Here is a 24928-nt window from a genome sequence, read left to right as displayed (position 1 = left end):
AATCCGAAGAGAAAATCGATTATTAGAAATCGATCATTGTAGATACGCCTGTATGATTCTAAGCGCGAGATTTGTGTAACCTGAATCAGTATCAGATATCCCATCAACTACAAATCTAGAGGCTTTGGCCCCTAATTATATTATAAAATATGTGTCGCTGTATGCCGAAAAGTTTATCAGAGCTGACAAAGATACATTTTTTTTAAAAGAAAGAGTAAACAAAGAAAGTACAAGTTGTGAACAGAATTAATTCAAAACCAACCAGGAATTGCAATACTTCCAAACTAAATTTTCCTACTTCCTTTGCACTGAGCACTATTTCACTGTTATTCCAAAGCAAGCCCACTGCAAATGTTGCTCAATTTAAAAATTACCTAGTCACTCGAATAAGCTCCAACTTTCTTTCTCTGTTTTCTCTTTCTACTTTTAGATATTGTAAGTACGAACAAATGGTCCCAATGTCAGATCTGTAAATTGGTCATAACCTCGGTCAATCTGTGGCGACATATGCGCACGCAACACACCAACCAAGAACCGCAAAAATGTAACCGATGCAATAAGCAGTTCAAGAACAAGTACAGTTTGCGCGAACATGTGCGCATGGCTCACGAAAATAAGCAACAACAGCACCAGCAGCCACATCATTCGGATTCGCACCAAGAGGAACTCGGCACGGGGGGTGGAGGTGGCCTATCGCCACGAACCAGTTCCATTTCCATTGGGTCGGTGCTGGAGGGGAACAGTCCCGGGGAATCGGTCGATGCACCGGCCACGTCCGTCGGGCTAAGTGTGCTGTCCGAAGCGCACCTGGCTGCAGCATCGACTATGAAACTTTTCTGATTTTAGGCTTCGCTTCGCTAAGAAGTGAATGCTTGTGTGTAAGATATTTTGGAAAGTACAAAGAGTGCATCAATTAGTAGGTAGTAGGTGATCTTCCCCAGATCATACTGTGTCCATGAGTTTTGGAGTATTATTTCCAGCTGCTAGTCAAACTGAATATTATGAAATATTTGTTAACACAACTTCGTGCTCTCTAACGAACGAATCTATGCGTATGCAAAATAAGTACATAACAACCAGTGATGTGATGTATTTTAAAGTGTTATTGCTATGTATTAAGAAGGATGTATAGGATAAGTAATAAATTATTATAAAACATTAGTACTGTTTATGATATTTGAATGAATGATGAAATCATAATGTTGAAATTCTGCTTTGTAGAAGAACATTTGTAGAATATGACTAATGTTGTTATCAGGACTTTGCGCATAAATGTATGATTGGCATTGGGAAATTGTGCTTTCGTGACGATGATTTCAATCGTAATTTGTTCCGAATGATACGCCTGTTTGTCTGCGATTTGGGTTTCCCAGGACTTCTTCAATCACGTTTGCGGCCTCCCACGATGTCACTGACCTCTACATACCTGGTTCTCGCTGAGTATTTGTTCTCGTTTTTCTTTCTTCCAACATTTGCACTACGTGTCAAGCCCACTGCAGTCTGTCGTATTTTATTCATTTCACCATATTACGCTTCATTCTCATGTATCCTGAGCACCTCTGGGGTACATAAGGCCAATGTAAAAGATCCCCATCCTGGGCGGCTGTTCGCTTTAGCCTTGACCTGGACCCAGGTCAGATTCCTATCGACTTCTGTTGGTGGCAGTAGCTCCTCTATGGAGCCACCAAATGTTGGTGGCACACAGTGGTCAAGATTTGAAAATACGTGGCAAAAACTGTCAAATCATACTAGTCAGCGAGTTTTAGCCTGAATGAATATAACTGAAACATCATTGACATAAGCGTAACTAGGTCATAGCTCTAGGGGGGGGGGGGGCAAGGCCATGTCGATATTGATGTTTTATACTAAAAAGAAACTGTTTGCCTGAATTGCGTGATTTTTTTTCGAAATGGATTATTCTGGAGGGGGCCAGGCCCCCCCTGGCCACCCCTATTTACGCCAATGATCATTGAGCTCTCAATTTCATATTATTGGCATTTTCATTATTTGTCAATTTCTTCGAATGAATTTCGAACTAAATTGCTGTTTTTCATTGACCGACAATTGGAAAGTTCAGCGCCCACCAGCTGACGAACGAAAATGGCCTACGCCTCATCGATTTCGCCGCCTCCAAGAACATGGCCATTCGTAGCACCTTCCAGCACAGCCTCCCGTATCGTTACACCTGGAGATCACCACAACAAACGGAATCGCAAATCGACCACGTTCTGATTGATGGACGGCACTTCTCCGACATTATCGACGTCAGGACCTATCGTGGCGCTAATATCGACTCTGATCACTACCTGGTGATGGTTAAACTGCGCCCAAAACTCTCCGTTATTAACAATGTACAGTACCGGCGGCCGCCCCGGTACGATCTAGAGCGACTGAAGCAACCGGATGTCGCCACCGCATACGCGCAGAATCTCGAGGCAGCGTTGCCGGACGAGGGTGTGCTCGATGTGGCCCCTCTAGAGGACTGCTGGAGTACAGTCAAAGCAGCCATCAACAACGCAGCCGAGAGCACTATCGGGTATGTAGAACGGAGTCGACGAAACGATTGGTTCGACGAGGAGTGCAGAGCGGTTCTGGAGGAGAAGGATGCAGCGCGGGCGGTAATGCTGCAGCATGGAACCCGACAGAATGTGGAGCGATACAGACAGAAGCGGAAGCAGCAGACCCGTCTCTTCCGGGAGAAAAAGCGCTGCCTGGAAGAAGCGGAGTGCGAGGAAATGGAACTGCTGTGCCGTTCACAGGAAACACGGAAGTTCTATCAGAAGCTCAACGCATCCCGCAAAGGCTACGTGCCGCAAGCCGAAATCTGCAGGGATAAGGATGGGAGCCTCCTGACGGACAAACGTGAGGTGATCGAAAGGTGGAAGCAGCACTTCGACGAGCACCTGAATGGCGAAGAGAATGTAGGCACGGAGGACCAAGGCAGCGGAGGAAATGACTATGTTGGTGCAGCAGAGGACGGGAACGAACCAACTCCCACGCTGAGGGAAGTTAAGGATGCCATCCACCAGCTCAAAAACAACAAAGCGGCTGGTAAGGACGGTATCGCAGCAGAACTCATCAAGATGGGCCCGGAAAAGTTGGCCACCTGTCTGCACCAGTTAGTAGTCAAGATCTGGGAAACCGAACAGCTACCGGAGGAGTGGAAGGAAGGGATAATCTGTCCCATCCACAAGAAAGGCGACAAGTTAATGTGTGAGAACTTTCGAGCGATCACCATTTTAAACGCCGCCTACAAAGTGCTATCCCAGATCATCTTCCGTCGTCTCTCACCTAAAGTAAATGAGTTCGTGGGAAGTTACCAAGCCGGTTTCATCGACGGCCGGTCGACAACGGACCAGATCTTCACCGTACGGCAAATCCTCCAGAAATGCCGTGAATACCAGGTCCCAACGCATCACCTGTTCATCGACTTCAAAGCGGCATACGACAGTATCGACCGCACAGAGCTATGGAAAATTATGGACGAGAACAGCTTTCCCGGGAAGCTGACTAGACTGATAAGAGCAACGATGGACGGTGTGCAGAACAGCGTAAGGATTTCGGGTGAACTATCCAGTTCATTTGAATCTCGACGGGGACTACGACAAGGTGATGGACCTTCCTGCCTACTATTCAACATCGCCCTGGAAGGTGTTATGCGACGAGCCGGCCTCAACAGCCGGGGTACGATCTTCACGAAATCCAGCCAATTTGTCTGTTTTGCGGATGACATGGATATTATTGCTAGAACATTTGGAACGGTGGCAGAACAGTACACCCGCCTGAAACGTGAAGCAGCAAAGGTCGGATTGGTGGTGAATGCGGCTAAGACAAAGTACATGCTGGTAGGTGGGACTGAGCGAGACAGGACAAGCCTTGGCAGCAATGTTACGATAGACGGGGATACTTTCGAGGTGGTAGAAGAATTCGTCTACCTCGGTTCCTTGCTAACGGCTGACAATAACGTGAGCCGTGAAATACGAAGGCGCATCATCAGTGGAAGTCGTGCCTACTATGGGCTCCAGAAGAAACTGCGGTCAAAAAAGATTCACCCCCGCACCAAATGTACCATGTACATGACGTTAATAAGACCGGTGGTTCTCTACGGACACGAGACATGGACGATGCTCGAGGAGGACCAGCAAGCACTCGGAGTTTTCGAGCGACGGGTGCTAAGGACGATCTTCGGCGGCGTGCAGGAGAACGGTGTGTGGCGGAGAAGGATGAACCACGAGCTCGCTGCACTTTACGGCGAACCCAGCATCCAGAAAGTGGCCAAAGCCGGAAGGATACGATGGGCAGGGCATGTTGCAAGAATGCCGGACAACAACCCTGCAAAGTTGGTGTTTGCTAACCATCCGGTTGGTACAAGAAGGCGTGGAGCGCAGAGAGCACGATGGGCGGACCAGGTGGAGCGTGATCTGGCGAGTGTTGGGCGTGACCGACGTTGGAGAGCTGCAGCTGCAAATCGAATATTATGGCGGCAAATTGTTGATTCAGTACTATCATGAATTTGATGTTAACTAAATAAATGAATGCTGTTTTTCATACAATTTGGCTACACACATATCATTATGGCGCTAATGTTTTGGCAGCTCTTGGCAGCTGCTGTTTTCTTTAATCAATTCTGCATACTGCGTTTGAACCGAATATCTGCGCGGGGGTAGCTGGGAGCGATTTGTCAGACACTTTGAAGTTGAAATATAAGAATTTCTCGTACTTATAATACGTGATGTTAATTTTGAAGCCAAAATTGTTATTTTGATCTCTTTTTCCACTGCAGGTGCCTAATATACACAAGAACTTACGAATAAACTACTGGAAGCCATTGAATTACTTATATTATTAGACTTTTGTAGTGGTTGAACTTGCTTGAGTTTTTTTTATCAAAAAATCAGCAATTTTCCCATTTAGCGCTGTAAAAAGTTACAAAATCATAATTTCCAATTTATTTAAAATACAGTTAACGCTTCTGATATTGTAGATGAATGATCGATATACTGAAACTCATTTAAGAGGTGTTCAAAAATTGAGTTTTTGCCAGCTTTTTTCAAAATTCGACCATTGTGTGGCAGCACAATCTTCCAATTGGCAGCACGATTTTTGTGGCGTTCCTCTTGCGGTAGGACTAGACCAAATACTTACTGAATCTAGCCGCACTCTTGTCAACGGCTTTCTCGATGATTAATCGACGATGATCAGAATGCCGAAACCCACAGTCGTTTCGCGGTACCGTTGCGAAGGGATACGGTATTGCAGTGCTTCTCAAACTGTGCGCCGCGGCGCCCTGGTGCCGTGAACATCTCTCAGGTACGCCGCAGGCTCTTGGGCCAAAACACAAAGAACAAACTCTTATTATTGAAGGCAGCATATATTTTTAGCTGTTTTTGTATTGTTTTGTAAAACTAGTATCACCTCAAACCCTTTTTTGTATTATTTTACTAATAGCACCACTATTGGTACATTTACCCTAGTTCAGGATCAAAGGAGTTTGAGTAGTAAAATAATACTTGACCACTTCGTATCGGAAGGTATCCAGCGTGGAGTCCAAAACACAACTGACTGTCGGTTTCATGATGCGGCTCGCTTGGTTAGGTGTAGGAAACGGTTGGAAAGAATTGTATGGATTCAAAAAAGAAAATGTTGACAAACACCACACCCTCTGTAGGCAAAGCGTTGCGGATGATTCGACCTTGGTTTATTGAACGTTGCTTAGGGATTGAAGCACACTAATTGTAAAAATTTAGCTCTGTGGCCATCTTGCCCCATATGACAAAAGATCTATGTCAAAAGTAGCATTTTTCAAATGAATTTATTTTGCATTTGTAGTGCAAAATAAAATGCTATTTTGTGTTAAGAAGATAGAAAAGACATGAAGCAAAGGAGATGAGTGTTAAATAGCCATATTCTAATGGAAATATATGCTCCCAAGGCGCCTAAGCTTAGGATGGCCATCTTGAGCATGAGCATGAGCATGAGATGACCGTACAATTCGTAGTTGCTACTCCGTTACTGACCAGAACAGTCAACATTGCACAGGGAACCAAATGGATGGGGCCTGGGTGTAGCTTTCCATCCTCAATGTGCAATTTTGAAGGCTCAAAACTTTATATTGTCAGTACCGGCACCGGCCACGTCCTTACGGTCATCGGGGAAGGGAAGGAATGTTGGTGTGACATCCGTTGCTACTAGAGACCGTGTGTACCTCCGCATCCCCACGGTTGTCACAGGAAGGACGTTTGTTGGTGGGAAGGGAAGGGATAGAAAGTTACAAAGATCTGGATTCACATTGGTAAGTGATGTGAGCTATGCAACCCTTGATATGATTTAGTCTTCCGCCAGCCGGCTGTCGGAAGAATACAATAATTTCATTGTATGTTTGTGTATTAAATTTAATTATATACCGGGTATGAATATTTTTTAAACCACGCTTATGCCGGATCAACTCGTAACAACGCACGTTTTAAGCTTATCGTTTCTCAGTCAGAAAATAAACTGTATGCAATTCCGTTTAGTGTTACTGCCAATGCTGAAAAACCGAAACCCGCGCCGTAGCTTTACGAGAAAACTGGACAACTAAACAACTAGAATCGTTGCTTTTGAGTTTCATCTATGTTCTTGTATTATTTTTTCGCGTTCCCGTGTTAAGATTGCGGATAATAAAACCGTTGTACATATTTATTATCCGAGAATGTTCGCAACGCGTAATATAAGTTGAAGGTGTGATGAACAGAAATACATTATCGTAAGTGTTCGAAAAAAAAACGAAATTATGGAACTCGGCACGAATAAATCGACGCGGAAAACGTGGTCTACTTGTCACTGTATCGTACGGTAATCTTGACCTTTCTAAAGAAAGAGATACTTCGCCGTTTTGATCGCTGATTGCCTGCTTGTAAATCTGAAATAGAAAAAAGTATTAAATTGTGATACGTTCTCCACTGTTATATTTTTGTAAATTGTTATTTATATATAGTTTAAATTTACCTCCATCCCTCTGAAACAAACGGTATATTAGCAGTGAAAAATAAATAGAATAAAAAAATAAATAAATAGTGTAAAAAAGTACACCAAATCTTGATCCTGGAATGTTCCTGCATTTAAATAAACCAGGCTGGAAAATAGCAAGATCAAAACTTGAAATGGTAGATCTTACACCGTAACGCACCATTCCAAGGTGATCTACCCACGTTACGGGTAACGATGGATAGGATGGCCATCTTGCCCCACAAACCCCTACTTCACGCTTTGCGTTTGTAACAACTTCCTTGATTTCCTTGATAAGGTTTTGTCTCCATGAGCCCATGGGTCTGCCTCTGTTGCGATGTTCTGTAGGATTCCAATCCAGTGCTTGCTTGCAGATTTCGTCTCCGCTCTTTCGTAGTTTGTGGCAGATCCACCTCCATCAACGTTCTCAAATTTCTGCTGATATCGGTTTCTGATGGCATGCATCGTCCATGCTTGCCAAGTATTCGAGATCCAGTTGTGAAACCTACTTCTCAACATCGTTCTGAAAGGTGCAATGCGACGAGTCGGGCTCAACAGCTGGGGTACGATTTTCACAAAATCCGGTCAATTGTCCGGTCAATGCTAGCCGTGAAATTCCAAGGCGTGTCTACTACGGGCTCCAGAAGAAGCTATGGTCTAAAAAGATCCACCCAAGCACCAAGTGTATCATGTACAAGACGCTAATAAGACCGGCGGTCCTCTACGGACACGGGACATGGACCATGCTCTAGGAGGACCTGCAAGCACTCGGAGTTTTCGAACGACGCGTGCTGAGGACGATCTTCGGCGGTGTGCAGGAGATAGGTGTGTGGCGAAGAAGGATGAACGATGAACCACGAGCTCGCTGCACTTCACGGCGAACCCAGCAGTGTGAAAGAAGGTGGCCAAAGCCGCAAGGATACAGTGGGCAGGGCATGTTCCAAGAATGCCGGACAACAACCCTGCAAAGTTAGTGTTTGCGAGTGATCCGGTTGAGCACAAGGAGGCGTGGAGCGCAGAGAGTACTATGGGCGGACCAGGCATTGGACGTTACCGAGGAAGGAGAGCGGCAGCCACGAACAGTGTATTATGGAGAAATATTGTTGATTCAGTTTTATCTTGAATTTGATGTAATACTAAATAGATGAATTAATGTATTGTGAGGCCACCAGGCCCGAATTATAAGCAGCTGCTGGAAAGCTTGATGAAAACCCATAGCTTCTGTGCGGTCTCTGCTGATACGCATAACGTTTCGCCGGCGTATAACAACACAGATTTCACTTTGGAATTGAAAATTCGATTTTTGTTGCTTTGACTGATCTGATTGGATCTCCATATATTTCATAAACTTCGACTGTAAAGTTGGAGAGGTTGTCCGTTTTGATATTTAGCGATTTGGCCTTTCTGTAGTTGATGATTAGACCCGCCGTAGAAAAGTGTTCGGCCAGGTCGTTGAGCACTGACACGTCGAGCATACTCTCTGCATGCCAGAACGCCAACGTTTAAGCTGGTCAGTTGGCTCGGTGAGTAACTGTCCAGTAGCGTCTTTCACTGGCATTCTCGGATTCGTCCTTGCTCCACTCAGGTGTCGTTAGCTGTCGTAGAGGAGGCGGATCCCGTCTGCAGCAGTGTTTCACTTCATTTTCTAGAGACGTAGGTATACTGTTAACGGGAGTCGTATTTAACTGCTCTAGTTCTCGTCCGCTCTATCGCGGCCTATGATTCTCTACGCTCCTCAATCTTCCACCAGTGATCCAATCTTTTCGCCAGGTCTCGCTGGTTTTAATACAGGCATTCTTGATGGCCGTCCACTGCTCATCTACGCTGCCACCTTCCGGAACGTCCGCAGGGTGTCTACTCAATTATGAAAATGAAATTCCCTGATATTTCCAGGTATTTGAAAATAATTCCAGGTTCAAGAAACTCGACTAAACTAAAGATGATTTCAGATTTCTACAAATTCGTGGAAACGCAACTTTTTGGGAAATTTCTGGTTCCAACTATAAGGACAACATATTCCCCCAGCAGCAGCACGAAATGATTTTCTGATGGAATTCTTAGAACGATCCTGGTGATACTTTTGGAGAATGTTTTCAATTTGATCAGAGAAAATAGGTAGAGAAGCGAAGAGTGAACAGCCGTCTGAACGGCAACACTTTTTCTGTTTTGATTTCGTAACTCGGATGTTGGCAACTACCGAAAAACAGATTAATCCACCTATCGAGGGTAGTGTCTTTCTCGTGTACTGCATTAGAAAATGATTTATGCTGTTGATTTATTAACAAGAAATCATCTAAAATGTATACCAAAAAGGATCAATTTTCGTCAATTTAAGGAATCAATGTTATTTACAGTAATATCCTTGCTATTTAACAATATTGGTAAAAAAATGTTTCGAATGATCGCAATACTTATCATGAATTATGCGACAATCGTCAAGGTTTGTTGATTTTGTTCGATAGGATACCAGTTTGACGGTTCGATAAGGGTTTTTTGGCTTCACACTCTTCGCTTCTCTACCTATTTTCTCTGAATTTGATGTAAATCTTGTTTATGAATTGCTGAAAGAATTTAGCAAGGAAAACAACAATAAATTACACTATATTTTTATAAAAGTTAAGCTTGGCCGTTCCAGCAGATAATCTACCGAGTAGTTCCTGAGCAAACTTTTTTAAATATTGTCAGAAACCTAAAAAAAATGCAGCTAACGCTTTTGAACAAATCGTCCAAGAAAGCCTTCACGCTTCAGTTATCCAGCAATTTACGAACGCTAGTGCCTGCCAAAATCATGCTCGCTTAAAGGTAGGGATACGACGATCTGACGTTTGGCGTGTGTCGTTTGAAAACTAGTCGTTAAGATCGATCATGAAATTATCGATCAGCTGTCAAACGACACAAGCCAAACGTCAGATCGTCATATCCCTAGCAGAAAGCGAACATGATTGTAGCGGCCATTAGCGCTCGTAAATTGCTGGATTGCGCACGAAGACCTTCGTTGGTTTCGCAGAAGAATCGCTCAAGTACTGTTGCGGCAGACTGTATGAGTTCATCTTTACACAATTCCCCCCCTATCTATTATAGGGTGGGGCGGGGCAAGATGGGTCACCTAAGGATGGATCACCATAACTTTGTAAATACAAATTGTATTGGTTTGTATTCGTCCGCTACTCTTTAATACACTAGTTAGCTATGCTAAAAGTCGATAAAAAGTTCATTAAATACAAAATATGATGTTAAACAAGCAGTTTTAAAAAGTGATCGATTTTGCGCCGTGAAAAAAAGGCGGGGCAAGATGGGTCACCTTTTAAGTAATTCACATTTTCTCAACGAAAAACGTCAAAATATAAGATTTGTTCCACATTCATATATGCTCCATATCCATACTGAGTAAACAAGAGCTACTAGTAAACATTTTATAAATTTATTTGGAATATAAAAAACTTTACGATTTGAGTGGTCCTAAAGCGACTTGAAAATCGATGTTTTCACTAAAAAATTATCATAATTTTATGTTATAATTTTGAGCGTTCATTCCGCTTGATTGAAGTCATTTATGAGACAGTCTTGTAATAAAAAATAAATAACTTTTGAATGCTCCAAAAATACGTTCAAAATTGAAGGTGACCCATCTTGCCCCGCGGCCGTTTATATGGAGATTATATGGAATGTATCGCATAAGAAAAATGGCTAAAAACCATTTTATTTTTTATTTCCAATGAGAGTGAATATTTTTTCAATCAATGCTTCAAACTTTTGTATATTCATGCTGATCATCTAACAAAATTATTAACATAATCAAAACATGAGTAATGCGCCCGAAAATGGCACTGATCCATCTAGCCCCGCCCCACCCTACCTCCACACTACACTACTACAACTTGAATAGTATACCACTTATATGTCTCATCATACCATCTCTGAATTCTATTAAATAAGTTAATGTAGAACTATCAAATCGTTCAGAACGCTACTCCTAAGCTCGTCCGAAAGAGTCCCTCTGTTAGCGCCAGTTCGTTCAGGTCTAAAACCCCATTCGTCCAAAGTTCATCGTTGTCGTCGCGCCGGCCAGATACGGTGTTTATTCTCAACAAATACAGTCATGACTCGCTGGTTGGGGGCTTAATAGTTGGGTGACTTTTTAGTTGGGGCCCCGTTAGTTGGGCTGTCAGCCAACTAAAAAGTACCTGGATGTCATAATTCAATGTCAAACTGAAAATGACAACCAATCTGTAATTCCGAGGGGTGAGCTAATGAGTTTTTGGTTTCTTAAACTTTACTAATAATCGAAAAGAATTTCTATTTCATATTTCTTTAAAAAAAAAAGAATATGTACAATTACTTCGAAACAAATGCAAAACATCGGTAATCTTTATTTTGTCGATCATTGAAAGCGTTTTGTGCTTGCTTTTGGTCCGGGTGGTTTCATAAACATCTATATTTTCACTTCACCGACTAAAAATGGGTGAAAATAATTATTTCCTGCATTGGCCATATATGTATCTTGCAAAACGTATCAGTATTGTTCTAAATGTGAAAAAATTGAAAAATTTTCCTTTTTGCTTCCAACCTAAACATGATTTAAAAAAAAACAATGCGCACGCCCCTTGTGCTGCTGTCACTTCACCCAACTAGCGAATCGAATTCGTTGGTTGGGTGGAGGTTGTGGCTCAACGAGCGGGTTCCGACTGTACATATTTTCCAGGAATTTCGCTAGATTCTTCTCTCCAGCGATTTCTCCTTTGGGGTTATGCACAAACCCCCCCCCCCTCCCCCCAATGTCACTTTTTTGTATGGAGCTTTAATATTTTTGTAAGAGTCGTCACGTTGTGCAAAACCCCCCTCCCCCCTAAGAGCGTGACAGTGGAGCGGACCTGGTGTGGTGGTTAGAGCACCAGACTATCACGCCGAGGACCTGGGATCGAATCCCACTCCCGACATACTCACAAAAATGTGGGTACTTCCTTCGGAAGGGAAGTAAAGCGTGGGTCCCGAGATGAACTAGCCTACGGTTAAAAATCTCGTTAATACAGACATAAAAAAAATAAGAGCGTGACGTAATTTGTGTACGACCCCTTTTATAAAAAATGGCTAGCAAAAATGATAGATATGTTTATAGACACTGTTGAAAATGCTTTGACATCCATGTGCACAACAGAACATGTGCTCGATGAACAAATTGAGTTTTGAATTATGAAAAGAAATCCACGTACTCCGGTGAGACTCGAACTCACGACACCCAATTCGCTAGACAGGCGTTTCTATTCCTTCAAGATACGGAGTCGCTCGACTATCTCCGTCGCCAGCAGGCCTAGAACTGAACTCGATTCCACAGTCGCACATGGTTATCTTCTTTTCACAATCCAAACCTCCTTCGGATGGGATTAGATGAACATCTAACACATACACTGTTGTGCACATGTATGTCAAAGCGGGAGAGCAAGTTATTTTTAATTGTCGAGAGCTTCGGGCACTGCCTCCTAATCACTTATTGGTATGACAATTAGTGTGCAGTCGGACTCTCGACGGGTCGGTCCTCGGCCGACCGATTACGGTAAGGTTGACCGTAGCACCTTACAAATGTCAATTTCTTGATTTTCCTTTGACTAACCAAGCCATGTGGGAAATTAATTGACATCAATTGAAAGCAGCACAACGGGAACCAGTTCGATATAGTACAATTGAAATAGAATACATTTAGGCGCTGTACAAAGTGTATATACAGCTTCCAATCGGAATCGCTCACGCAGTGCCCTAGTGGATAATAGTGCTGTAAATTAGGTTAAGTGATTGAAGAATAAAAAAAATTCAACGGTTATGTTATGTCAAAACAGCATTTTTACCAAAAGTATATGAATAAATATTGTTACAGGCGGACTATTTTCAAAATAAATATAAAAAATGTTGTAAATCAATAGTTTTGGTTGTCAATAGTTTCACTCTTGAAACAAGTAATTGGCAATCAGAATATACTAATAAGTTGGCAACCGTGTTCTAAAACTATTGCATTATGTTCATCGAAAATGGTTTCCTTCGAATACGTCAAAATTTGTGGAGATCAGAAGCAACTATTGCAAAAAAGAGAGTTGAAAATTCTTTCAAACATTGTTTAGAATCATTTATGAGTTGTTCTACAAACGTTTCAGAAATGGTCACAAAAATATTAAAATTCTTCCAGAAGTCATCTAGTTGATTTCGCTAGAAATACTAACATCCAATCCGCCAGGAGTTCCAATTGATCTGCGGGAGTTTCAGGATCTACGATTAAAATATATCTTTAAGCTCCTTCAGGTTTTTCCAAAATCTACAGGCAATTGCGAACTTGTTAGGCAAACCTCATTAAATTCTGCTTTATACAATTTAAGGCACTAAGCCAATATTTACGGCTGCAATAGATTGAAAGATTTGAAAATTTTAAATCATAACAATAAAAGCATGTCGATTCAGTTTTCCGAAATAGGTAAAACATAAAATAGGAGATTGCTGTGGAAAAATACAAGTTAGTAACAATAATATGTAACGAGCGGGTATTTAGTAGCGGCGCAGCCGAAATTTTTATGCGCTTTGAAGCATTTCTAACTGAAAATTTGTATTGAAATGATAAACCCAGAAATTCCATCATTGTCACCAGAATTCCCTGAGAATTCCAGGTCGAGTAAAATTTCCTGATAATTCCAGGTTTTTCCAGGTAGTAGACACCCTGGTCTGCTGCTCGGGTTCCAAGCTCAATGAATGCCAAGTTAAGTCAATGAACGATCTCTTCACAGGTGGATCTTTTAGTCGGCGTGTCTTGAATCGTCGTCCGAATATTTCCTTCTGCCGCTGGATCCGAGCAACGCGTAATCGGATCTCGCTGATTAGAAGCTGATAGTTAGACGCAATATCAGCGCTGCGTTGTCCAGAATATCAAGCAGGGACACTCCACTTATTCTCAAAGTACAATGTCACAACCCGTACGGACTGGGGTATTTGTTACACGGAAAGGATGGGAGATCTGGGAGTCATCGTTGGGTCAGTGATGCGATCCATGAATAGGGGTTATTTATAGTGTTCGTGAGGTGATATATTGTGTGGTGAATATGAAGGTCAAGCGGCACAGTTCACTTTGGTTGCATAACTTGCAGGCGTTATTTACACTGTGCTGTGAAAATTGGAAGGAAGGGAAACGACTTTTTCAAATCGTTTCCGGTTCTAGCGATGGCTATGAACATATGAATATACATGAGTTATATATGTAGAGAAGAGAGAAAAAAATAGATAGAAAGATACAAAGAAGGAGGAAAGGGACGGGCCAGGGATTGAACCCAGGACCTACTGCATACGAATCAGAAGCGGTAGCCACTAGAGCACCGGGCCCGTCATTGTTCCAATACTTGTCCGTTGTTTCATACTAAAAGTCGATGCTCCATTGGGGAACAAATGCACAGAGAAGCAGTGAATTGGGTTTGAGACTAGCTAACCTTTCTCAATGTGCATAGTTCGAGAACTTCCTTACGGTTATTGTGGAAGGAAAGGGATGATTTTAGGACAACCGTTATTATAGAGCCTAAAAATGACTGTATCTTAACGATTGTCATAAAAAAGAATTTGTCTTGAAGTCTTCAAGGGTAGGGCACATGATCAATTTAGGAAACTGATCGAATAGTTATTATAGTTATACTTTCCTTACCGATCAGGCTAAGGCCGGGGTGGCCTCTGCTGTACATAGTAGCCGCCTCCATTCCACTCGGTCCATGGCTGTTTGTCTCCAGTTCCGCACTCTGCGTGGGGTCCGCAGATCGTCCTCCGCATGGTCGACCCACCTAGCTCGTTGCGCTCCACGTCTTCTTGTACCGGTCGGATGGCTTTCGAGAACCATTTTAGTCGGGTTGCTATCCGACATCCTGATGACGTGACCCGTGACGTGACCGTAGCCTTTCGATTTTCACGGTATGGACGATGGTTGGTTCTCTCAGCAGCTGATGCAGCTCGTGGTTCATTCGCCTTCTCCAAGTCCCGTCTTCCTTCTGCACTCCGCCGTAGATGGTACGCAACACCTTCCGTTCGAAAACTCCAAGGGCGCATTGGTCCTCTGCACGTAGGGTCCATGTTTCGTGCCCATAGAGGACGACCGGTCCTTAGTTATATAGTTATACGGTCTTCAATTTTCAACCAACTGAAATAATACTAATCGACTTAAGGTACCGAACCAGTCAATTTAACTTCACTTTCCTTCCTTATAATTCCAGTCTCAAACGTATCGGACACCACCGGCAAGCAGCTGCACACCTGTTCCGAGTGCCTCCGGCAGTTCTGCTCGATGAACGCCATGAAGCGGCACAAGCTGGCCAAACACAGCGACCACAAGGTGTCCTACAGCTGCGTGATGTGCAACGCGGTCTTCAAGACCAAGTGGTCCCTCTCGACGCACAAGAGCAAGTATCATCGTGACAAGGTAATGGTTCTCCCGGTTAAGACGGAACTCGAATCCGATAGTACACCTGCTTCTAAACCCACCACAGCCATAATCACCACCGTGACGGAGGGCGGTACAACGACGACGACTCAGACAGTTACGGTTCGCAAGCTGGGCCAGACCACGGTTACGCCGACGAATATCACCCGGAAGACCATTCAAATATCGGCCCGCGGTGGCGCCACCACATGAGGAAAGGTCAACCCGGTGGCACTGGCTGCTACTGCTGCTACTGCGGCCGGCAAGTCACCGGAAAAGAAACAACAAACTCCGAATGATAAGAAACCAGCTAAGACAACTAGTTCGTAAAAAAAAGTACGCAAACAACTCAAACGCGGCCTCCCAATCTGGTATTCCCGCGTGGTTTGTAAATAAGCCCAATTGATCGCTATGATATAATATTTCTGGGGAAGAAATTTAGGAAGACAAGATCATCATCAAAAAATAGATTTGCTTTGCTGCAAATCGTTTGACCATTCAATTCCCAGAAATTTGATCAAGAAAAAAAACGGTAAGTTTAAATTGTGAATGAATCCAAGTCTATGTGTGGTCCCCTAGGAATATTGCATATTGCAGAACTACATACATAGCACGTAATAAGAGTTAGTAGTGAGGCGACTTGGGGAAACTATTCTTCGTGCGCCGGATAGGAAACGTTTCTCAAAATACAAATCAGATATTTTTAAGTTGATGACTGTAGTAAAATGCTTGTGAATAAGAAACCTTTTGATAAGTGTGTTTGGTTGTACTTTCATTTGGAAAGATTATGTCCCTGAAGTCGACTTTTGCTCTACAACTTACCTTACCGGTCAGACTAAGGCCTGAGTGTCCTCTGTTGTACGTAGGTGTCGTCTCCACTCTCCATAGTTGTGTGTCTCCAGTTCTGCACTCTGCGGAGGGTCTGCAAAAATCGCCCTCCTCTTGATCGACCCACCCATTGTAGCCTCCCGATGTTCGCGGTGTGGACTATAGTTGGTTCTCTCAGCAACTGATGCAGCTCGTGGTATTCTTCTTCTCCAAGTCCCGTCTTCCATCTGCACTCCGCTGTAGATGGTACGCAACATCTTCCGTTCGAAAACTCCAAGAGCGCGTTGGTCCTCTGCACGTAGGGTCCATGATTCGTGCCCATAGAGGACGACCGGTCTAATCAGCGTTTTGTAGATAGTTAACTTCGTGTTACGGCGAACTTTATTTGATCGTATAGTTCTGTGGAGTCCAAAGTAAGCACGATTTCCTGCCACAATGCGCCTCTGAATTGCTCTGCTGGTGTCGTTGTCGGCGGTCACCAGTGAGCCCAAGTACACGAATTCTTCAACCGCCTCGATTTCATCACCTTCCATATAAATTCGGGATGGCGGGCGCGGTGATTCCTCCCTGGAGCTCTTTGCCATCATGTACTTTGTCTTCGACACATAATTGACTAATCCGATTCGCCTAGCTTCATTCTTTAGTCGGATGTACGTTTCCGCCATCGTCTCAAATTTACGAGCAATAATATCCTCCTCGTGTTTATCCCCGCTCTCATTGTTACACCTTCTAACGCAATGTTGAACAGCAAGCACGAAAAAACATCACCTTGCCGTAACCCTCTGCGAGATTCGAAGGGACTCGAGAGTGTCCCTGATACTCGAACTACGCACATCACTCGATCCATCGTTGCCTTAATCAATCGTATCAGTTTATCCGGGAATCCGTATTCGTGCATAATCTGCCATAGCTGTTTTCGATCGATTGTATCATACGCCGATTTGAAATCGATGAACAAGTGATGTGTGGGCACGTTGTATTCGCGGCATTTCTGCAACACCTGGCGGATGGCGAACATCTGGTCCGTTGTACCGCGTTCACCCATAAATCCAGCCTGATATTGCCCCACGAACTGTCTTGCAATCGGTGATAGACGATTTGAGAGAGTATCTTGTAGGCGGCGCTCAGTAGTGTGATCGCGCGATAGTTCACGCAATCCAACTTGTCGCCCTTTTTGTAGATGGGACACACGATACCTTTCATCCATTCCTCCGGTAATACTTTCTTCTCCCAAATCTTGGTAATGACCCAGTGTAGTGCTCTCGCCAGTGCTTTTCCACCGTATTTTAGAAGCTCGCTTGGTAGTTGATCTGTTCCAGCGGCTTTGTTGTTTTTCAACCGGCCAACCTCCTCCTCAATCTCTTGGAGATCAGGGGCCGGAAGTTTTTCGTCCTGTGCACATACTCCTAGATCTGTGCACGCCACCTTCGGTACTTGCAACGTCGACATTGAGGTGCTCATCGTAATGCTGCCGCCACCTCTCGACCACCTCACGCTCGCTCGTGAGAATATTCCCGTGATCATCTCGGCACATGTCGGCTTGTGTCACAAAGCCTCTGCGCGAGCGGTTCAGCTTCTCGTAGAACTTTCGTGTGTCCTTAGCGCGGTACAGCTCTTCCATCGCTTCGCGATCTCGTTCTTCCTGCTGGCGCTTCTTCATCCGGAAGACTGAGTTCTGCCTGTTCCGCGCCTGTTTGTAACGTGCCTCATTCGCTCTCGTACGGTGTTGCAGCATTCTCGCCCATGCTGCATTCTTCTCGTTTTTCAACTGTTCACATTCGCCGTCGTACCAGTCGTTTCTGTGATTCGGAGTCGCGAAGCCTAGTGCTGTAGCCGAGGTACTACCTATGGCGGATCGGATGTCCCTCCAGCCATCTTCAAGTGTAGCTGCGCCAAGCTGCTCTTCCGTTGGTAGGGCCACTGCTAACTGCTGCGCGTAGTCTTGAGCCACTTCTACGTTACGCAGCTGCTCGATGTTGAGTCGCGGCGTTCGACTTCGACGCGTGGTGATAACTGTCGAAAGTTTTGAGCACATGCATATATGTATACAGCTACTAAGTAGTGATCAGAATCTATATTCGCACTGCGGTATGTGCGGACGTTGGTTATATCTGAGAAGAATTTACCGTCGATTAGAACGTGGTCGATTTGGTTTTCTGTTTGATAGTCGGGTGATCTCCAGGTGGCTTTGTGGATATCTTTGCGGGGGAAGAAGGTGCTTCGGACTACCATACCACGGGAGGCTGCAAAGTTTACGCATCGCTGGCCGTTCGATACGGCGTGCAGGCTGTTTCGCCCGATTGCCGGTCTGTACATTTCCTCCCTTCCTACCTGCGCATTCATGTCGCCGACGATTTTCACGTCACGCGGCGAGCAACCATCGTATGTTTGCCTTAACTGCGCGTAGAATGCTTCTTTTTCGGCATCAGGTCTCCCTTCGTGTGGGCAGTGGACGTTAATGATGCTGTAGTTGAAGAAACGGCCCTTAACTCTCAACATGCACATCCTTGCGTTGATCGGCTGCCACCCGATCACACGTTGCAGCATCTTGCCCAACACTATAAATCCTGTTCCCAGTTCATTGATGGTGCCACAGCTTTAGTAGAAGATAGCCACTCGATGCCCGCTTTTCCACACTTTCTGTCCAGTCCAACAAAGTTCCTGCAACGCCACGATATCGAAGTTGCGGGGATGTAGTTCGTCGTAAATTATCCTGTCACATCCTTCGAAACCTAGTGACTTGCAATTCCATGTTCCAAGTTTCCAATCGTAGTCCTTATTTCGTCGCGTGACTCAGCCTCTGGATGCCAGAACAGACGCTGTTTGCAACAGTCTCGCCTATTGCTGCTTCACGTCTCAGATGAGTGTAAAGCTCTGCCATAGTACCAAATGTACTGGCGATAATGCCCATTTTGTCCACAAAGCACACAAATTGGCGGCCGGATTGACCAAAATTTGCTAAGGAAGTAATTCTAGTATTGACGGGCATACCTAAGAGGTTGCAAAGAAGGATTTCGGTGGAATCCTGCAGATAAAATGTTTGTCCGGCGAAACATATTAGGCTGATCCGAAATCAAAGTTCAATAATATGATCAAAAAGCAATTTAATTTATCTTGTTCCTTTTAACATCAATTTATCCAATATTACACCGCCAATTGACATGCGGTGTTCGAAACGGTTTGCAGTTTTCTGACAACCTTTCGGTTTTGTGTTCTATTTCACACAGCTGATCGTCCCGTTGCAGTACATGTTCTATCCTATTCCGAAAGACGATCTTCGTTTCGTCTAGGTCTTCCCGTATTTCAGCTGATACGGCCACTTTCCGAGGATTCTGGGACTCATCAAGCATTGTCGACTGTAATTTGGCGTCGATTTCCAGCGATTTATTCAACGAGCCGAGACCTTTATCCATTTTGCTATTTATTTCATTCAACACGTTTGTCAACAGTACATGTCCCTCTAGATATGGATAGTCGTGGTCCGATATTAGCACCACGACTAGACTATCGGAATGGACGTACACGTGGCAGACGTAGACGTTCTGTTGGACCGATTGACTGGCTGAGTACGATTGGCTAGTGTTTCACTGGCGGAACTAAAAGCGATTAATATGATTAGTTCATACTTTGCTGTCTTATCCAAATGTTCTTTAAATTATTGCAATCATACTCATCACCTTCTTACTAACTTCGAATCGTTTTTCACTGCAGTATTTACTTTGAATAACGTATATTATTCAGTTTACAGTCTGAACTATACTTATCTGATGAATATCTGAACAGAGCTCATTAGCTCGTTTTGAAAACTCTGCCAATCGTAGGATGACGACAACAAACGAACTCCAGTGGGTGTCCTAGAGAAGACACTGATAGCGTACAGCTTCACCATTGTCTGACATCTGTCTAGACAGATTATTGATTTTTGCTGGCGACAACGTCGGTGCCTTCAAAAAACGAGGAAAGCAAACAACGGTGACTCTCCGAGATAATGCTCTTTTTGATGCACCCACTTCTTTGAGAAAATCACTTTGAGAAAAACGGAAGGAAAGAAAGGTCCCTTTAGTTCATTGGCATACAGTTTTTGTATTGCGGATGTAATGTAGAAAATGTACTGTAATAGGGTGGGGCGGGGCAAGATGGGTCACCTAAGGATGGATCACCGTAACTTTGTAAATACAAATCGTATTGGTTTGTATTCGTCCGCTACTCTTTAATACACTAGTTAGCTATGCTAAAAGTCGATAAAAAGTTCATTAAATGCAAAATATGATGTTTAACAAGCAGTTTTAAAAAGTGATCGATTTTGCGCCGTGAAAAAAGTGCGGGGCAAGATGGGTCACCTTTTAAGTAATTCACATTTTCTCAACGAAAAACGTCAAAATATAAGATTTGTTCCGCATTCATATATGCTCCATATCCATACTGAGTAAACAAGAGCTACTAGTAAACATTTTATAAATTTATTTGGAATATAAAAAACTTTACGATTTGAGTGGTCCTAAGGCGACTTGAAAATCGATGTTTTCACTAAAAAATTATCATATCATTATTTTTTGTTATAATTTTGAGCGTTCATTCCGCTTGATTGAAGTCATTTATGAGATATATCTATATATAACTATAGTCTTGTAATAAAAAATAATTATCTTTTGAATGCTCCAAAAATACGTTCAAAATTGGAGGTGACCCATCTTGCCCCGCTGCCGTTTATATAGAGATTATATGGAATGTATCGCATAAGAAAAATGGCTAAAAACTATTTTTTTTTTATTTCCAATGAGAGCGAATAATTCTTCAATCAATGCCCTAAACTTTTGTATATTCATGCTGGTCATCTAACAAAATTATTAACATAATCAAAACATAAGTAATGCGCCCGAAGATGGCACTGACCCATCTTGCCCCGCGACCCATCTTGCGCCGCCCCACCCTATATATTTATTGCGTATGAGCCTCTGCACGAATCTGGCGTACTGCTCACTCCCACAGAAAATTTGAAAACAGTTCGCACAGTAAAAGTCAAATGTGACTTTTACTGTGCGCGGTGTTTTCAAATTTTCTGTGGGAGTGAGCAGGACAGGGCAAATTCGTACAGAGGCTCATACGCGTATACCGTCTACCCCAGGGGACTGTTATGGTCTTCTTGTTTTCTTACCCCGCATTAAAATTATGCTGCTGTGTTGAAAGATTGGTTGTCAGCTTGAGCCCTACGCTTGAGCCGCTGTTATGCTGGCTACGAAAACATTGCATTGGTGGGATAGGGATGCCAATTCCTTGGTCTATCCCCGACACCTCATGCAAACCAACGGGGTACATTTTTAATTTGAACTTCTAGTAACTCTGTGGGCGCCGAAAAACACACTGATGGTAACTCTTTTTGCTGTTTTGTTTTGATTCTGCGTTCCGTTTCACCTCGTTCCATGAGTAGAATGACGTTTGATCCATTTTTAGTTTGAACGATGTGCAGATTAGAGGGGGTCAAATTAAAAAGTGTTCAAATTAGATGAGGTCAAACTAACGGGGGTAGACGGTATGCGTATGCTTGCCTCAATAGGGAACTGCATAAAATTCTCTCCTTCTCTTTTACTCTTACAGAAATTTAGTAAACAACAAGGCCAAGAAACGTCAAAATCCCATACAAAATCAAAACAATGCAGTGCCCTATTACATACAGTATCGGACAGTAAAAATGCACCAAGCCACATCTCAGTTATTTCTCAACCGATTGTTTTCATTTTTCTGTGACGAACTAGGTACAAAACATTTCAATTTTTAAAAGCTTTTGAAAAAGTTCGATAATAACTATTGATTCAAAAGTTACAGATAGGTTGAATTTTGACAATAAAAATGCACCAAGCCAACACAATTCTGTTATTCCGTTATTCTGTTTTAATCAACGCCCAACGGGCCGTGGCCAATCTGCGTTGTATGGCTGGGCGATACGTCTACCAGTAGACTTATATCTGCCCTATGCTAAACCGATTAGCATAGCAAGTCCTTTCCACTCTCCACTGATGAGTTGGCTCGAATGCCCCGCCCCTCCCTATAACCCATAGGGGGGAATAAGGAGTTTTCAGTTTCAAGTATTGTATTGATTATGACACCAACTCTTTCTATTCCTTGGGAAAAAAATCACTAGACTTGGATTTTCAGACTACTATTAACCCTTCCGTTACCAACCCCCCCTAACGAGAGTGCGAAAAATACTCATTTTGTCATAACTTTTTTGTTTTTCAATATTTTTCGACCAAATTTTGACACAATAAGCGGATATCCTTCTAGTTTAAAGATTTGCTAGGGATGAGAGCCGTTCAGTTTTCAGACCTAAGTGCACTAAAATGATAGAATAATTTGTCTAGAAGTCCATTTCGGTCACTACGTGCCTTGGAACCCGTTTGCGACACCTTAACCTTCGTGGTTTTTCAAGATACATCATTCTGTGCTGTTTTGGCGTTGTCTGAAATACAGTTGGCCATTTTGGAACCGGTATTCGGATTTCTCGGGAATCCAATTCTAGGCTAATATTGCGTTATATGAAATACTGTTGGCCATTTTCGGATTTCCCGGGAATCGGTTCCGGTGGTTCCGGGGTCAATTTTTCGAAGATGACTAAACGCAATCATGCGACCACGAGCGAAACCATTGATTGCCATTCGTATATTTATGCTTTTAACCAGAAACTGCCACTGTTGGGTATTTATTCTGAGAATGCATCCAGGAATGCCTTCCGGAGATTCCTCATGGAATTCCGCAACCTCTCCAAAGAATTCTCTCCGGAATTCATCCAGGAGATTCCTCTTGAAGGATGTTCTTCCAGTTTATTCAATCCAGCGAGGTTACCAAAAACTCATTCCGAGGATTCCCCTAGGAGTTTCCTCCGAAAAATGTCACAGGAATTCCTTTAAGGGATTCCTCCAGGAGTTTCTTATGGAGATTTGATTCCGGGGATTCATCCAAGAATTCCTTTTAGACATGCTTCCTGGATATTGTAAGTGTTCCTCCAGAAATTAATTACAGAGCATTTTCCAAAAACTCGTTTCGGGTGATTTCGCGTAAAATGCTTCCGAACGCTCTTGCACAAGTTACCTCCGCAAACTCCGGAGGTTCCTCCAGAAGTGTCTTCCGAAAATTCAAACAGGTATCACCTAAAGAATATCTCCAAAATTCCACCAAAGATTCCTTCAGAGGCACCTCCGTGAATTCCTCCGAAAGTTCCTCCAAGAATTTCTCCAGGAAGTTCCCCCTGAAGTTTTTATGAGTTTATGAGTTATGAGAATTCCTCCGAGACTTCCTTCGGGAAATTTTCCAAGGATTCCTCCAGGAATTTCCTTAAAATTATCCGCCAGGAGTTCTTTCGAAAATTCCTCCTATAGTTCATTGAGAAATTTCTTCAGGAATCCTCCCAGTAAGTTCCTCTGGGAGTACTACCGAGCATTCCTCAGGGAGTTCCTTCAGAACTTCCTTCAGGAATCCTTCCAGGGGTTCCTCTAGGAATTTTCCCAGGAAGTTCCTCTAGAAACTCCTCCGACCGAAAGTTCCTGCAGGAGTTCCTCCGGAAATTCCTCTAAATTTTCCTCCAGGAGTTTTTACGGGAATCTCCGAGAGTTCCTTCAAAAAATATTCCGGGAATTCCTCCAACATTTCCTCCAGGAGTTCCTTCGAAAATTCCTCCGAGAATTTCTCCAGGAATTCTCCCTGGAAATTCATGCCTGAGTTTCTCCTGGAATTGCCTCAAGAGCTCCTCCAGAAGTTCTTCAAGGAACAGTTGAAGGAGTCCCTCCGGGTGTTCCCCCAAGAATTCTTCCAGGGAGTTCCACCAATAGTTTCCGGGAGGAACGCCTGGGAGGAACTTTCAAAGGAATTTCTGGAGGAACTTCCAGAGGAATTCCTGGAGGAATTTCCGGAGGAATTCCTGGAGGAATTTCCGGAGGAATTCCTGGAAGAGCTTCCGTAGGAATTCCTGGAGGATTTTCCGGAGGAATTCGTGGAGGAATTTCCGAAGCAATTCCTGGAGGAATTTCCGGAGGTATTCCTGGAGGAATTTCCGGAGGAATTCTTAGAGAAATTTCCGGAGGAATTTCTAGAGGAAATTCCAGAGGAATTCCTGGAAGAACTGCCGTAGGAATTCCTGATGGAATTCCTGGAGGAATTTCCGAAGAAATTCCTAGAGGAATTTCCAAAGGAATTCCTAAAGGAATTTCCAAAGGAATTCCTAAAGGAATTTCCAAAGGAATTCCTAGAGGAATTTCCAAAGAAATTCCTAGAGGAATTTCCAAAGGAATTCCTAGAGGAATTTCCAAAGGAATTCCTCAGGGGACCCGCAAGCGGCAAGGTAGGCCTACTGCTCATCTTTTGCGAGTGTGTAAGTGTGACTGGCAACGCGACCAGAAGCCTGGTCGAATCCTGCTTGGAAATCGGTTTATTTTGCCGATGGGGATGGCCCGCGGAATCGCATTGTGTTATTTGGGAAGGCCCGCTCGATGCATGGTAGGTAGGCGTAGTTTGTTCGAGTTTGACGTGCCTGCACCCTCCCTGGAATTCCTAGAGGAATTTCCAAAGGAATTCCTAGAGGAATTTCCAAAGGAATTCCTGGAAGAACTTCCGGAGGAATTCGTGGTGTTCATCTTCGAAAAATTGACCCTGGAACCACCGGAACCGATTCCCGGGAAATCCGAATACCGG

At 43.5% G+C, this 24928-nt stretch overlaps 1 protein-coding gene across 3 annotated transcripts in view; it reads left to right on the top strand.

The window, feature by feature from the left end:
* LOC109432985 (modifier of mdg4) overlaps positions 1–16177 on the top strand; it is a 47507-nt gene extending 31330 nt beyond the window's left edge. Inside the window, exons 6-7 of one of the 3 annotated variants that reach the window (XM_019709356.3) lie at positions 15213–15418; positions 15486–15625. In XM_019709356.3, the coding sequence (XP_019564901.2) occupies positions 15213–15418; positions 15486–15491 (212 nt within the window). In that variant the 3' untranslated portion in view covers positions 15492–15625. Of the gene's footprint in view, positions 1–430; positions 1159–15212 lie in introns of those variants that run through there. The other 2 variants (XM_019709350.3, XM_019709352.3) reach the window with 2 other exon arrangements.
* Positions 16178–24928: the final 8751 nt, after the last annotated feature.

The sequence above is a fragment of the Aedes albopictus genome, chromosome 1, assembly GCF_035046485.1.
Source record: "Aedes albopictus strain Foshan chromosome 1, AalbF5, whole genome shotgun sequence".
In the NCBI taxonomy this organism is placed as follows: domain Eukaryota; kingdom Metazoa; phylum Arthropoda; class Insecta; order Diptera; family Culicidae; genus Aedes; species Aedes albopictus.
Note: the sequence above shows the minus strand (reverse complement) of the source record. Positions and strands in the feature narration are given on the sequence as shown.